This window comes from Vombatus ursinus, unplaced genomic scaffold (assembly GCF_900497805.2).
Source record: "Vombatus ursinus unplaced genomic scaffold, bare-nosed wombat genome assembly UNPS02014794.1, whole genome shotgun sequence".
Classification (NCBI taxonomy): domain Eukaryota; kingdom Metazoa; phylum Chordata; class Mammalia; order Diprotodontia; family Vombatidae; genus Vombatus; species Vombatus ursinus.
Window position 1 is genome coordinate 19767647 of NW_020954572.1, and position 16324 is coordinate 19783970.

General features: G+C 41.4%; 1 protein-coding gene across 3 annotated transcripts in view; it reads left to right on the forward strand.

Moving 5' to 3' along the window:
• Positions 1 to 16324, forward strand: part of VPS39 (VPS39, HOPS complex subunit) — a 61036-nt gene that overhangs the window by 19591 nt on the left and 25121 nt on the right. Inside the window, exons 6-11 of one of the 3 annotated variants that reach the window (XM_027869932.1) lie at positions 1574 to 1672; positions 2285 to 2377; positions 4968 to 5151; positions 9140 to 9260; positions 9366 to 9486; positions 11691 to 11820. In XM_027869932.1, coding sequence (XP_027725733.1) covers positions 1574 to 1672; positions 2285 to 2377; positions 4968 to 5151; positions 9140 to 9260; positions 9366 to 9486; positions 11691 to 11820 — 748 coding nt within the window. Of the gene's footprint in view, positions 1 to 1573; positions 1673 to 2259; positions 2378 to 4967; positions 5152 to 9139; positions 9261 to 9365; positions 9487 to 11690; positions 11821 to 16324 lie in introns of those variants that run through there. The other 2 variants (XM_027869935.1, XM_027869934.1) reach the window with 2 other exon arrangements.

Genomic DNA, 16324 nt, shown 5'->3' on the forward strand with positions numbered 1-16324 from the left:
CGAAATATGTCCTCAGAGAGCCTGTGATTTCATTTAGAAAAGACAGGTATGTTCACAATGTTCTTTCTCCCTTTCTGCCAGTTTCTCTACCTCATCTCCTTTCAGATCTGGCTCCAAAGCCACTTTCTTCTGTAGGGAGCCTTTCTTTATGTATTCTACTCAGGTCTTACCCCTTCTCTCATTTTTATCCGTTTGACATTTATGTATCCAGCTGGTCCTATACTTTACATGTATGTGCTAATGTGTTGCTTATTGTTGTTCTTGATTCATTTCATGTTGGTATGTTCTGGTCTTCTCAACTAAATCATTTATTTCTTATGAGAAAAGATCATATTTTTTATTTCTTTGTGTTCCTTCTTAGTACTGAGTTCATTGCTTGCACAAGATAGATTTTTTTTGAGGGACTAGTAAAATGTTGAGTGTGCGTGGTGTGTGTGTAATAACAATAACAAATTATCAGCAAAAATAAATAATATTGCACCAACTGGGAATATAATATGGAGAAGACAAAAATTATAGCATGGATCAGACTTGAGTAGAATAAGTCAAGAAAGGCTCCCTGTGGGAGGTGGATTTAGGGCCAGGTTTGAAAAGAGATGAGGGAGATAAATCAGCACCAAGGAAGAAAGAATAGGGTGAACAAGTGTTTTTTCTAAATGACATCTTTCTCTGTGTGTGTGTACATATACATATGTATATATGTGTTTATTATGTGTATGTATACATAATATAGATAGATGGATGGATAGCATATGATTTTAGTGTCACAAGTTGGAAGGGTCACAACACATAGTTTGTTAAGACTCATCTAGGTAATAGGTTAGTAATCCTAAGTGGTTTGTCCTGGAAAGGTTTTGGTCTCTTTCCTTCTGGTGTGTTCCAAGATGGTGACAGGTTGTCTGGCCAGTCACTGACTTGATAGAAAGGAGGGGAATTGAGTGCTTGTCAGCTTCCATCTCTTATGAGCTCATCCGGTGGGAAATGGAAGAGCCTGACTTTGTGCTGACTTTTGGAAACTGGAACTGGATGATGGGGGAGGGGACCACAAGGAGAGAAGAGGGCCAGGGAACATGGTGACAGCAACTAGCTACTGTGAAAATTAGCCTGTAAGTTGTTTGGGGCACATTTGCTACAGATTGCTGACCTCCAATCTGGGTTATGTTAAGAGTAATATGTTTAGGTACGTGAGAGAGACATCAGAAAGAAAAGGAAATACAATTTACCCAGAGCCTTGTATTGTTGAATAGAACATTTGTTAAATCTGTAGCTCCTGTTTGTGTTGGTGCCTTCAGTGGCAGCCTGGAGAAAAGATGAGCAAGATGTTGGTCTTTCCCCACTCACTGTTTCTGGATACATTTTGAGCATGAGCAGCATTCTGCTGGGCTCCTCTGGTAACATGAATTTTATAAGAGAATCACTGAGACTGTCTTAAATTAACTCATTTGCAGCATAAATGGAGTATTAATTTTTAACTGTATCTTAGCTGTGAGCTAATTGGGAGTTCTGTGGCATAACAGTATGATTTTCTCTATTTGTCCTGCTATGCTGCCAATGCTTTTGATTCTCTTATCAGCACACTGAAACAGGTGAAGAGGTGCTGCGGATGTGTGTGGCTGTGAAGAAGAAACTCCAGCTGTATTTCTGGAAGGACAGAGAGTTTTATGAATTGCAGGTAAGTTCAGTTGTCAGTCAGGACATGAGCCCCTGCTAAAGTTGGTATTCACTCTGAACGTCTCCCAATTGGCTGGTAGCAAAAATCCAGGATTTCAGTGTTCTAATTCTCCCTAACAGAGGCAGCATAACCTAGTGAATAGAAAGCTAACCTTGGAATCAGGAAGACCGGGCAATATACTCACTGTATGCTCCTGGTCTAGTTTCTTAATCTTTCTGTGGCCCAGGTGATGAACTGCATTGATAATTAAGTTCCTCAGTATAGAGAGCTCTTTACACTGATGAAATCACAGCTCCTGTTTAAAAAAAAGAAAAACGCTCCCTAAATAATAATTCTGCTACTCATTTCTCCAGTGTTCTCGCTTTTAAAAGAGAGATGTGATACAAATTCAGTCAGTGCCAAATTCAGTCATTTAGATTCTTTGTTAAGCCAGTGGGTATTTATCTCACGCCAGATATCTGTTGTTCAGTATATGGTAGGAAGCTACCTTTAAGGGGGCATTTTTAGTACTGTGCTCTGCCCTGTTTTTTTCAGAATGGGGATAGGGATAACAGATCATGATTTTTGATTCTTAACATTTTTCCCAGATGAATTGACTCCCTCTTTCTTCAGGGGGACTTTAGTGTACCAGATGTGCCCAAGTCCATGGCATGGTGTAAAAATTCCATTTGTGTGGGTTTCAAGAGAGACTACTATCTAATAAGGGTAAGTCCTCAACTTGACACAGCAGAACACAATTGGAGCAGTGTGTTGTTTTTGCAAAGATCCACAGACAGAGTGGGAGAGACTTCCACATAGTAAATGCAACTCTCCAGCACAGTTAAATTCCACAAATACTTATTAATCACCAGCTCTGTACAAATCACTTTGACAGGCGCTAGGGGAAAAAGTTTAGAAGAGACACCATCCCTTCCTTCATTGGATTTAGACTTACTTTCAGTTGTAGCGGGATATGATGCAAACATAAATACTTTGTTAATTAGAGAAGTATAAAGTGCATTGTGAAGTCCAGGAGGAATGTCATTAACAAAGAGCATCGGGGAAGACTCCGTGAATGAGGTTGCTTTTATTTGCACTGGGCTTTAAAGGCTAGGTGAGAATTCATCAAGCAAAGAGGTGAAGGGAGGCCATTCTGAGCATTATGAACAGTGTGAACAAAAATAGAGAGATGTATGTGTGTATGTGTGTATTACATACTCAGAATGTATTAGGGTGGTTCAGAGGGTAGTCCACTTAGGCTAGACTAGAGAGCAGAGGTTCTTAACCTAGGTTCTATGAACTTGCTTTTTAAAATATTTTGATAATTATATTTCAATGTGGTTGGTTACCTTTGTACCTATGCATTTTGGTTTATGTACTTCAGAACATTATTCTAAGAAGGAAACTGTAGGCTTCACCAGACTCACAAAGGAATCCATGACTCACAAAAAAATTAAACCTCCCTGCTCTAGAGTATATGGGAAGGGAGTAAAAGGAGATAAAGCAGGGGTTGGAGTAGAAAGGAGGATTGTGAGCCAGATTCTGAGCTCCTTGAGAAAGAACAGAGAATAATCTGGGGGCCACAGGATCTGGAAAAGGTGATATATCCTCTGCAAAATGAGGGAATTGAATAATAATTGTAATGTGCTTAGCACAGTGCCTGGCATATAGTAAGTGCTGTATAAATGCTAGCCATTATTATTATTGTTGTTATTGTTAGATGACTTCTTAGGTCCCTTCCTTCTCTAAATCTGTGATAGTATGAAGGAATGAACCTAAGTGGAGGAGGGGTTGTTCAGTGATAGTGGTAAGGGAGGGCCTGTTGAAGAAGAAGCATGCCTCCTCCTTCTGGCCTGGTGGCAAGGTTTGGGTGATGGAGAGGGAATTTTGAGGAAAGAAGATACATCCAGTCATAGAGAGCAGTCAGGGGTGCAGCTCCTCTGGAAAGTTTCCATGATTGCAAGGAGAGAAGGAAAGAGCCCAAAAGGAAGAGGCTTAATGGAAGAGGAATTTCCGGAGGGTGCAAAGGAAAGGGAGCATAATGGAACAGAGATATCCATCTAGGGAAACTGAAGAGTTGTCATCAGGGAAGGGAGCTTCTACCTAGGCAGCCTACAGCCTTGAATCACAGGAATCCTGAGGAACTATGGGCAGTAGATTGTCCTTTCATATATTGATGGTAATGTTGTTTTGATTATCATTTCCTGAATAAAGGGCAGAAGGAGGTCTGGGCGGGAGGGGAATGGAGTATGTGCATGGATAGTCACTAGCTGAATGGCACAATTCCTGCAACTCACTAGGCTCTGTTAAGGGCCTGGATCACATGAGGCTCTAGTCTGAGACCTCATTGGTAATAAAGGGTGGGGCTGTGGTTGATTAACATCAACATCTCTGCCTCAGGGCCTGCTCAGAAATAATTCTTGGCTTACCCAAACATTCCGTCATGTCCAGCAATGCAGATAATTGAGAGTTTACTCTGTTTTTTCCCCCATTTAATTATTTATTTTTTCTTTTTTAATTTAGTACTTTATTTTTCCTCAGTTATATGTAAAAACAATTTTTAACATTCATTTTTAAAACTCTGATTTCCAAATTTTCTCCCTTCCTCCCTTCCCACCCTACCTCATTGAGAAGGCAATCAATTCAATGTAGGTTATACTTGTGTGTTGACTCTATTTTTAAAAAGACCGCTGGTCTTACGACATTCAAAATCGCAACTTAAATTTCTCCTCCCTCTCACCTCCTCCACTCAAACATAGATCTTGAGACTTGCTCTTCACAGATTTGACTATATACCGTATGTGAACTTATCACTTACTTAGCTCATGTATAGATTTGTTTGATGTATGTAGTGTGTTGTTGGCCATCATTAGATTGTGAGCTGGAAAACAGAGACTGGTTTCTTGTTTGTTTTTTGCCTTTCTTTGTATTCACGGTGCTTAGCACAGTGCCTGGCATACTAGTAGGCAATTAAGAAATGCTTGTAGACTTGAGTTGTTTTGGGACTCCCATTTTCCTGCTACTCTGGATCCAATTCCTGGGCTTGTAGCCCAGGGGCTGAATGTTTTGAAGCCCTCCTCATAAGAGGACATGTGTATTTTAAAAGTATGAGGGTTGATAATTCTTTTTCTCTCTCAAAAAAGTTATTACTCTCTTGTTGAAGAAGAGGAAGAGTGATCCTTCTATATAGTATTTAGAGTCTAAAGCAGTATTAAGAGTTTTCTAATTCTTAGGTTGTCTGTTTTTGAGCAAGAGTATTCTAGCTAACAGGGTCACATTTGGGGTACTGAACTTACTTCTTGTTTTATTTTTGTAGGTGGATGGAAAAGGGTCCACCAAAGAACTCTTTCCAACAGGGAAACAACTGGAGCCCTTGGTGGCACCTCTGGCAGATGGAAAAGTAGCTGTTGGTCAGGACGATCTCACCGTGGTCCTGAATGAGGAGGGCAACTGTACACAGAAATGTGCCCTGAATTGGACAGATATACCAATCTCCATGGGTGAGAACCAGCAGTAGCTGTTCCCTTCCCAGGCCCTTCCCCCCACCCCCATTGTCATCTTGACTCTCTAATGAGTGTAGTCTGAATCATTAACTTCAGGTGTGTGGTGTGTTTTTTATCACCCACCACATTTCCCTTATTACAAGCAATTGAGTGTTTTAGAGTCATTAACAACTGAGTATTCCAGTGTTTGTTAGAAGCTGTATTTTTCTAAAATGAAGGAGTTTGGGAAGTGGAAAGTCCAAATGACCATATTAGATAGGTACGTGTAGTTGTCACTGTCTTCACGCACCCCGTGTTGTTTTCCATTTTCTTGCCTTTGCTCATGCTCTTTCTCCTTGCTACAGTACCCTTCCTTGGCCAGTGAGTAAGAGCAAACTACGTCTAGCTGGCCCCAGGCCATGGTTCCTATTCATCCACCCTAGACATCCTTGTCTAGCCATAGGCACATTCAAATATACCTCCCCCACTTTGTATATATGTCCATCCATAATGTCTATTTAAATTTTGCTAATGCCCATTGGCTTTTATACTACAAGCATTTCCCACTTCCTGCCCTCCCTTCCTGTTCACCCTTCCCTTTAACAAAGAAACATTGAAGCATAACTGAATAAAACAGCTGCATCTGACAGTTTACAGCATTCTGCTGATGTAGTTGCCCACCTCTTATTAAAGGTAGGGGCAGGTTATGTTTCAAGTTTAGATTCTGTAATTAATCTTGGTTTGGCTGCTTTTCCATTTTTATGGTCACAATGTATTTTGCCTTTGTTTACATGATTGCAGTCATTGTGTGTTTTCTTCTTCTGATCTTGCTTATTTTACTCTATCAAATTATACAAGCTGGGTAACATTTTTTAGGAAGTGATTTATTAATATTTCTAGTTCTTTGTCCTTCATCTCCTTGTTAATGGACTTTGTTGTGATTGTAGTCAGATGTTTGGAAATTAAATAAGCTACTTGTTCATGAAATAGTAAGTGCCACTAAGGTAATGAGCTTGGGTCCTCTAGACTGTTAAAAAAACACTCAAAGAACTTCATAGATGTCTGTTAATTGAAACTTTTCTTTTCTTTTCCTGCCTCTGATCTAGTCTGTCAGACCTGATGGTATCATCAGAAGCATCAGAAGTATCACATCGTTGTATGTGATTCATTTTCATTAAGAAGCAGTAGAATTTATGGAACTTATGACTATTTGTAAGGAATTGAGAAGTATGCCCATTTCCTTTGAGAAGTTCATAGTTTACCTGGGGAGAGACAAAGCTTTGTTACATGCAGCAACCAGAAAAATGCCGCAAAGCTGTGTAGAGTCAAGGACTGAATTAGGTAGTCCAAAATTCAGTCAAGGGAAAGATAGTTGTGAATAGACGGTCAAAAAAAGTTTTGTGGAGATGAGACTTGAGGTGGACTCCAGAAATGGACAGCCTGTGTTCTAATAGGAAAGACTACACACGCAGGGGAGTGTTAACTACACACGCAGGGGAGTGGTGGCCAGACAAAGGGAGTTTGTGCCCCGAGGAGACAAAAGATGAGCTGATCCCAAAGGGCCATCTGTTGTCACCCTTTTCAGAAGAAGATATAGTATTAATTTGATTACTATTCCTAGAGCAAGTGATGTAAAGAGGGAGTGGGTTATGTGTACAGTGGTCAGCTAAATGGCAAGATTTCCCAGAATGTTTGGGGTGGGATGAAGGTGAGGTATGGTCTGGGGCCATCTAGGTATCTTGCCTTCAGGTGAGACCACTCTAATCCACTGGCGGGGGAAAGGTGTTCTAGGCAGGAGAAAGAACATGAGCAAAGGCAAGAAGATTGGAAATGACACAGGGTGCATGAAGATAGTGAGCTCCTTATATTGGCCTAGCCAGAGCAGAAGGTCTATATTGGGGTTGTTGCTGTTATTGGTATGTCATTTTCAACTGTGTCTGACTCTTCGTGACCCCATTTGGGGTTTTCTTGGCAAAGATACTAGAATGGTTTGCCGTTTTCTTTTCCAGCTCATTTTACGGATAAGGATACCGAGGCAAACAGGATTAAGTGATTTGCCTACAGTCAAACAGCTAGTAAGTGTTTGAGGCTGGATTTGAACTCAGGCCTTCTGGACTCCAGGCCCAGTGCTCTTTCTACTGTGCCAAAATCAGATAGGTCAAATAGATCTACTTAATGGAAAGCCTTGAAAGATAGAGACAGGCATGGGTTTTTATTTTAATTTTTAAAAATTTTTTTTAAATTTTATTTTTTAAAAATTAATTAATTTATTTTTAGTTTTCAACATTCATTTCTGTAAGCTTTTGAGTTTTAAATTTTCTTCCTTTCTTTCCCTACATCTCTCCCCAAGATAGCGTGCAATTTGATATAAGCTCTGTGTATACATTCCTATGAAACATATTTTCACATTAGTCATGTTGTAAAGAAGAATTAGAACCAATAGGAGAAACCACAAGAAAGAAAAAACAAAACAAAACAGAAGAAAAGAAAAGAGCAAATAGTATGCTTCGATCTGCATTCAAACTCCATAGTTCTTTCTCTGGATGTGGATAGCATTTTCCATCATGAGACTTTTGGAGATGTCTTAGATCCTTGCATTGCTGAGAAGAGCTAAGTCTATCAGAGTTAGTCATCATACAACATGACTGTTAACTGTGTACAACGTTCTCCTGTTTCTGCTCACTTCACTCAGCATCAGTCCATACAAGTCTTTTCTGGTTTTTCTGAACTCTGCCTGGTCATCATTTCTTATAGCACAATAGTATTCCATTACATTCATATACCACAACTTGTTCAGCCATTCCACAATTGATGGGCATCCCCTCAATTTCCAATTCTTTGCCACCATAGAAAGAGCCTCTATAAATATTTTTGTACATGTGGGTCCTTTTCCTATTTTTATGATCTCTCTGAGATACAGCCCTAGAAGTGCTATTGATAGGTCAAAGGGTATGCATATTTTTATAGCCCTTTGGGCATAGTTCCAAATTGCTCTCCAAAATGGTTGGGTCAGTTCACAACTCCAATAACAATGCATTAATGTGCCAATTTTCCCACATCTTCTCCAACATTTATCATTTTCCTGTTTTGTCATGTTAGCCAACCTCATAGGTGTGATGTGGTACCTTAGAGTTTTTTGATTTGCATTTCTTTAATCAATAGTGATTTAGACCATTTTTTCATATGACTATAGATAGCTTTAGTTTCTTCCTCTGAAAACTGAGGCAGGTATGTTTTTAAGCAGCTTGAAGAGAGAATTGTCTTGTAGGAAGGCTGTGAAATTCTCTAGTATAGTTTGAACGGTTCCAGAGACCAAATAACAATAAACCCACTTTACCAATAATGCTATCTTCAGGTAAGAAAAACCTATAGTCAAGCCACACTGCAGAGGCTGAAGGGGGATAGTGACAAGAGCATTGAATTTGGAGTTGCAGAGCTTGGAAAGAAAGGCAAGAAAGAGGTGACCAAGGGACTAGACCTTTACAAGAAAAATCCTCCTTAAAAACACAGTGTCAGTTAAGGTCTGTGCTGTTTATTTTGTTCTGGGTGAGATTTTTTTATGTTGAACAGCCCTTTGAGGCGGTGCTCTGTAGTTTGCTCCCCTTGGCCTCTGTAAGTAACCCCAGATTAAAGGAAGTAATCCTGACCCCACCCCCAGTGGTTGTGAGAGGATGCCTGTAGCTTATGCTGATCTCACCACATTCTCCTTGCTTATCTCTTCAGCAGCCAGTAGGAAAGAGGAGTGAGTGATACTTCTGGGGGCTGGGGTTCTGTTAATTCTTTGAGTGGAAATAGCTAGAGTTGGGTGAGGTCACTGCCTGTAAATTCATCTAGCGTTGTCCTTCCCCTGAACTGGACAACAATCAAAGAGAAGTAGTCAGCCAGACTACTTGAGTGAAGTGTTTATCCCAGATGATGGCCATGCATGGAAACCTCCATCTCAACCCTCGTCCTTTTCTTCAGACCAGAGTTATTTCTCATGTGAGGTCATGTCTCCCCTTCATAGAGCACCAGCCTCCATATATCATCGCGGTGTTGCCTCGGTATGTGGAGATTCGGACATTTGAGCCCCGCCTGCTGGTGCAGAGCATTGAGTTACAGAGACCCCGCTTCATTACCTCAGGAGGGTGAGGACTTGCCACCTACTTTATCCTCCAGAGCTTTCATAGCACCTAAAGGCCATGTCATTCATCCTTTGCTTCTCTGTTCATGGCTTTTGCTCCTCCCTCCAGTTCAGACATCGTCTATGTGGCCAGCAATCATTTCGTCTGGCGGCTCATCCCTGTCTCTATAGCAACCCAAATCCAGCAACTTCTTCAGGACAAGCAGTTTGAACTGGCCCTGCAGTTGGCGGTAAATTTTATTTCTCTTCCTCAATTCCTTAGTTTCCCTTAGAGCAGGTAACTAGGAAGCCAAAGCATGTTTTTCTTGGTTGGCACACACATTCATAAACTCACAGATCCAGAGATGGAAGGGACCTTCAAAGTCATCAGATCCATCCCCCTCCTTTTGCAGATGAAGAAACTGAGGTCTGGAAAAATGAAGGGAAATGATATGAAGGGTGGAAGATAAATTCAGTTTTTTAATATGTTGACTCACTCCTTTACAAAATGCAAATGCAGTCAACTTGTATTATGTCCCTTCTGTGTGCTGAGCATTGTATTAGGTGTTGGGGAAAAGCTGGAGTTGAGATAAGGTATGTATGGTCTAGTGGGGGGATAATATACCAACACATATAGCTATAATATATGATAATGGCTTTAGAGATTTTAAAAAAATGTCATGTGAGGTCTTAAGTAAGGTTGTCGTCAACTGAGGGGATCAGAGGATTGAAGGAAATGGAGTTTGATTTGGGCTTTAAGGAGAGATGGGAGTTCATTCAGGGAATAGGAGGAGGGAGGGCATTTCAGACATAGGAATCAGCCTGGGCAAAAGCAGAGGCTTATGAGTATTAGAATGTCTTCAGTAGGATTTTAGCTGTAAGACAGAGTGCATGGAGGAGAGACCAAATCAGTGGCGGTGTTAGAGACAAAAATGGTGAAGTGAGAAGAAAGAACAAGATATTATAGGCTGGGGAAAGGTGAGTTTGGATATTTGAAGGACCTGTAGGGGCTTCCACGTGGAGATACTCCCTAGGCTGCTGGAGGTATAGGGCTGGAGCTCAGAAGGAAGGTTGGGCCCTGAAATAGAAACGTGGGAGTCAACTGTGTAGAAGTGGGAATGGAAGTCCTGAGCCGGAGTGAGATTGTTGGGAGGGAGGGTAGAGAAAGGACCCTGCCAAGCACACCCTCTTCTGGGACACCCACAGTAAGTGACTAGGAAGAGGATGAAGAGCCATTGAAGGAAGTGGAAGAGTGCTTAGAAAGGCGGGAGGAGAACCAGGAGTGTTCCCTCTCTCTGTCTCTCTGTCTGTCTATCTCTCTCTTCGAGGGATTTCCATGTTCCGTTGGAAATAGAGAACTGGAGTGTGGTCTGGGCTGAAGGTGTGGATTTGAGAACCATTGGCATAGAGGTAGTAACTGAAGACATGTCAGTGAATGAACTGACCAGTACAGGGAGCATGAAAGAAAAAAGCAGAAAGCCAAAGACAGATCCTTAGGGAAGAATGTGCGGTTAGGAGTGGAAAGAGAAGGCAACCAGGAGGCAGGATAGTCAAAGGCTAGTTAAGTCTCGAGTATATTGAGAGGCCAGATGGTGTTGTGAACAGAGCCTTGTAGACAGGAAGGCCTGTTCTAATGCTGTCTCAGACACCTGCTAGCTATGTGACTTTCATCGCATCACTCTCTATGCCTCAGTTTCCTTATCTGTACAGTGAGGGAATTGGACCTGATGACCTTCCAAGATCTCTTCCAGTTTTAAAATTGATCTTGTAAAAAGAGTTCAGAAGATAGGAATGAAGAAAAGGGCCATTGGATTTGGCAAGAAAGGAGTCAAACAAAGCTTCATTTGAATGATGGAGGTAGAATTCAGATTGCAATGGGAAGTGGAGACTGTGATTCTTAAAAGCATTTCAATAGTTCATCAGGGAAAGGAAGGAGAGATATTGATGAAAGCATGTAGGAGAGTCAAAGGAACTATGTTTTTGGAGATGACTAAGAGAGCATGTTTCAAGGTCTAGGGAAGGACCCTGTGGGGGAAAGGAAGCACAGAGAGATGTGGGAACAGGATCCTGGAGGAGGAGGAAGAAAAGAAGGAGGGCAGGGATGAGATCCAGGCTAGAGGGTGAGATGTTAGTTTTAGGAGAACAGAAACCTCTTCCTCTGAGACTAGAAGAGAAGATGAGAGGATAGCTATATTTCATCTGTTGAGGTGAAAACAGAAAGGAATTCATGGTGGAGCCCAAATCAGTGGGTTTCTCAGTTCCATTTTCTTGATGTCCTGGGTGCAGTGACCTGCCTGGACAAAGGGAAAGTTAAATGTTTGGCCCCTTACTAAGTTTATTTTTCATTACTATTGTATTACCCAGGACATTTCCTTGTCTGGTTGTGTTTTTTGATTGTTTATTTTTTAAATGAGACCAAGATCATCGAGCCTTATTTTTGCTTTCTTCCTGTTAGGAAATGAAAGATGATTCTGACAGTGAGAAGTGCCAGCAGATCCATCACATTAAGAACCTGTTTGCTTTTAACCTCTTCTGTCAGAAACGTTTCGATGAGTCCATGCAAGTTTTTGCAAAACTTGGCACAGGTGAGGAGTGGATGTGGGCTAGGATTAGGGTGATGGGAGAGCAGGATTCAGTACCCTGTGGTAAAGATAAGGAAACTCTTTCCAGGAACTGATTCTGCTACCTAGCAAGATCCTGTAGATGGCAGTATTTATTTACAGTTTAAACTCATATCATCTGGCCAGGTATTGGCGATCCCAGCAGCTCCCATGAATTCAACTGTCATCTTGATGCAGATGATTCTCAGATTAATTTGTCCAGCCCTAACCTCTCTCCTGTCTTCCAGTCTTACATTCCTCTGTGTGTTGGACGTTTTGAACTGAATGTCTTATAGACATCTTAAAATCAATTTCCAAAACATTCCCTCTTCCTAACTTCCATGTTACTGTGGAGAGTACCATCATCCTCCCCGTCACCCAAGCCTGCAACCTAGGTGTCATCTTTGACTCATTCTTTTTTACTCCCTCCCCCATACAATTATTTGCCAAGTCCTGTTTCTACCTTCATGACCCCGTTTCTGTACACTCCCTTCTTTCCTCTGACACAGCCTAGTCCAGACCCTTATCACCTCTTGCCTGGACTCTTCCAATATCCTGCTGGTTGGCTTCCCTGCCTTAAGTCTTTCCCCATTCCAGTCCATCCACTCAGTTGTCAGATTGATCCTAAAGCATAGATTTGACCATGTCACCCCCCCCCCCATTTAGTCAATTCCAGTGGCTACCTGTTTCTTCCAATATCAAATATAAAGTCTTCCCATAACCTGCTCCCTTCCTACCTTTCCAGTCTTTTTGTCCCTCACACTCCTTAATCCCTCCGCCCCTCCCCCCCCCCCCAATTTTTTCCCCCCCCCCCCCCTGTAACCCCCCCCCCCCCCCCCCCCCCCCAATTTTCAATCCAGTGACACTGGCCTCTTCACCTTTACTTGCACAGGATACTCTTCCTGATTCCAGACATTTTCACTTACTGTCTCCTATATCTGTAACTCCCTTTCTTCTTATCTTCATCTCCTGACTTCCTTGGCTTCCTTTAAGTCACAGCTAAAATCCTACCTTCCACAAGAAGTCTTTTCCAGTCTCCCTTAGTGCTACTGCCTTCCCTCTGTATATTATCTCTAATTTAGCCCATAGGTATCTTGTTTGTACATGTATCTTCTTTGCGTGTTGTCTCCCCAGTGGACTGTAAATTTTTTGAGAGCAAGGGACTGTCTTTTGCCTTTCATTGAATCCCCAGTGTTTTGCACATTGCCTGGTACACAGTAGGCACTTGCTACATACTTAATTGACTGACTGGCATGGTTATCTATGGTCAGTGAACCATTTCAGAATGTGGTACAGGCCGACATGGTAACAACTGTGAAGGTGGTTACTCAACAGGGTCCTAGTATTCTTCCCCTGGCAACAGAAAGAAAGCTGAATTTGGAGTCAGAATCCCTGGGGGTGAATCTTGGCCGGCCCTGCCTTTGGCTGGTTGTGTTCACCAGAGTGAGCCAATTAAGCCTTTTTTTCCCCTCAGGTTCCTCATGTGTAAAATGAGGGGCATTAAGCTAGATGACTTCCCAAGGCCCTTCTAGCTCTAAAATTAGGATCTTATGGGCCAATGATTTATAGGGTCTTGTTACACAGAACTATAAGACTGGAGTGTTTGTATGCTCAGTTCTGATTAATTTGTATAGATTAAGTCTACATACAGTAGTATGTGCTCTGTTTGCTGTTATCCTTTCTTGCCTTCTGTCTGCAGCAGCAGGTAACAAGAGACAGCCAGGTGTAGTAGAGCGAACATTGGCCTTCAACTTGGGACAGACCTGGCTTTGAGGCCTGGCTCTGACACTTAGTAGCAGTGTGACTGGGAAAGTCCCTTAACTTCTCTCTGAGTTTCCTCATCTGTAAAATGGGGGTGATAATACCAGCACATCGTTGTTATGACAAAAGTGCTTCATAAACCTTAAAGTGCTATATAAAAGTGAGTGATTGTTATTATTATTATTCCCACTCCAACCACTGTTAAGGCATGATAAAGGGAAGAAAGTGAATCGTACTTATTCTTTCAATCTCACCTTGACTGACTTTCTGCCTTTTCTTCCTCACCTTAGTTTCTGTTCCACATCCCCTCAGCTGGAGATTTCTGGGCTGGATTCATCATTGCCTGGTGTAAAGTGCAGTAACTGTCACTGAGCAGTCTCCACTGGGACATTTGTTTGCTGTTCCAATGAACTTTAAATTCCTTAGGAAAGAAAAGGAATAAGCATTTATAAAGCACCTACTGTGTGCCAGGCACTGTGCTGGGTGGTTTACAAATATTATCCCATTTGATCCTCAAGACAGCCCTGCAGGTAGGTAGTTACTATCCTTATTTTACAGTTGAGGAAACTGATGAGGCAAATAGAGACAAAGTGACTTGCCCAGGGTTACACAGCTAGTCATTGTTTGAGGTCAGATTTGAACTCAGGCCTTGCTGACTTTAGGCCCAGTGCTTTATCCACTGCACCACCCAGCTGGGAAGATATTGGACTAATGAGTTAGAATGGCATTAGCTGGCCATTGGCTATCCCACCTTTTTTTTTCTTCTGGACCAAAGGTGCTTAAGTCCTCAACTCTAAAAGTTGAAAAGAATGGGTGTCCTCAGTGTAAACACTTAAATAATTCAAAGATCTGTAATTTCATCAGCAGGGGTACTCCCTTCACTGACACAGATTGCAGCCTCTCTGTAATTTAGTAGGTAATGTTAAGGAATTGTGGCCAAAATATTAATCACCTTGCAGCCAGTCTAGGATTGAAAATCTTTGGATTTAGGTAGGCTGATTCTTGGACAACAGAAATGCTATCTGTTACCCGGTGTGTATTCAAAGACTTCCAGGCTTGGTAGCGCCTGCCAGAACTTACACTTCACTGGAATAACCTATGAGATCCTGAAGGAGAGGTGTAAAATGACAGTGATTTTGCAAATTATCTTTCTGATAGACATGGTGGCTGTACACTCAGTAATTGCACTTCATAGAATGTAGGAGAAAGAAATGTTAGGATCCTAGATCTAGGTTGCAATGAACTCTACCACTGATTGCTGAAGAACTTGGAGGAGTTATTATTCTTTGGCAAGTAAGGGTGAGAATGGGATCTTCTGGATCCAGGAGCCAAGTGTGTACATAATTTTCTGTTCCTTTTTCCTCCTTGTTTAGAGTGAAAATATTAGGGAAAAGAGGAAATTCTACAAATAGTGTAATAACTTATTCTCACTGGATCAGACCTTTTTTAATGGAAAATTTTCATTTGGAATATTTATTTTTATATTTCCTTCATTTGTGAATATATTCCTCCCTCCTCCCCTACTTAGTGAGCCCTTCTTTGTAAAAATAAAAAGAGAGGAGGGGAAGGCAGTTCACCAAAACTAACCAGCCCATCACCCATGTCCAACAGTATATGCAGTGTACGACACTCCTAGTTCCCTGCCTCTGCAAAGCAGGGAAGGAGGTACATATTTGTATCTCTTCTTTGGAGACAAAGTTTGTCAGACCACTTTTATAGGTGGGTGGGGATCAAGTGACGTTAGACTCTGTTTATAAATAATATCCTGCAGTACTGAGGACTTGAGAAAGCCAAGGAGGATACAGATCTCTTAACTCCTATTCAGGTCTTCAGGCTACCATAAGTATGCCTGTCTTGTAGCTAAGCTTTATAGTTAAAAATTTGTGTCATTGTTGAGAAGTGATGAGAACTTCCAAAAGAATCAGCTCAGGTTGATGTGGAGCTGGGTAGTAGTGGGTCACTAGATTTAGTCATTGAATTCCTCTTGGTGATTGAGTGAAGATGCTATGGGATAACTTGGTATGGAAGAAAAGTCCTAAACTTTGTAAAGCCTATTAATAATAGCTTTAGAATCTTTTTTTTTCTTAGGCAATTGGGATTAAGTGACTTGCCCAGGGTCACACAGCTAGTAAGTGTCAAGTGTTTGGTCTGAGACCAGATTTAAACTCAGGTCCTCCTGACTTCAGGGCTGGTACTCTATCCACTCCACCCCTAGCTGCCCCAGCTTTAGAATCTTGAAAAATAGGTATGGAATGGTGAATTAAATTTAATACTATATTGATATTCCTTGTAAGGAATAGGGGAATAATCTTGTCATTGTTAAATCAAGTGCTGGTGGCATACCAGGGGGACATATAGAAGATATAATCCTTTTAAAAAGGCCCAGAGAACTCATAAACCTCAAGGTAAATTAGACAGATATTAGTATGTGTGTATGCTGTGAATACTGTTGGTTGCTTTGTCCTTCACTCTGGTTGTCATTGATTGGCCAACAATAGATCCCAGTTCAAGTCCTGCTTGGTCATTATTTGGGCCCTGATTGCCCCAAAATGAATGTAAATAGCAGTTGTTTCTGTTTTGGCCAGAAACCCTGAGGATCTTCCCCTCCCAGATCTTTTTTTTTTGTTTTTTTTGTTTTTTTAGAGGCCAGTCATTGCCTCATTTCTTTCTTTCTCTTTCTCTCTTTCTTTCTTTCTTTCTTTCTTTCTTTCTTTCTTTCTTTCTTTCT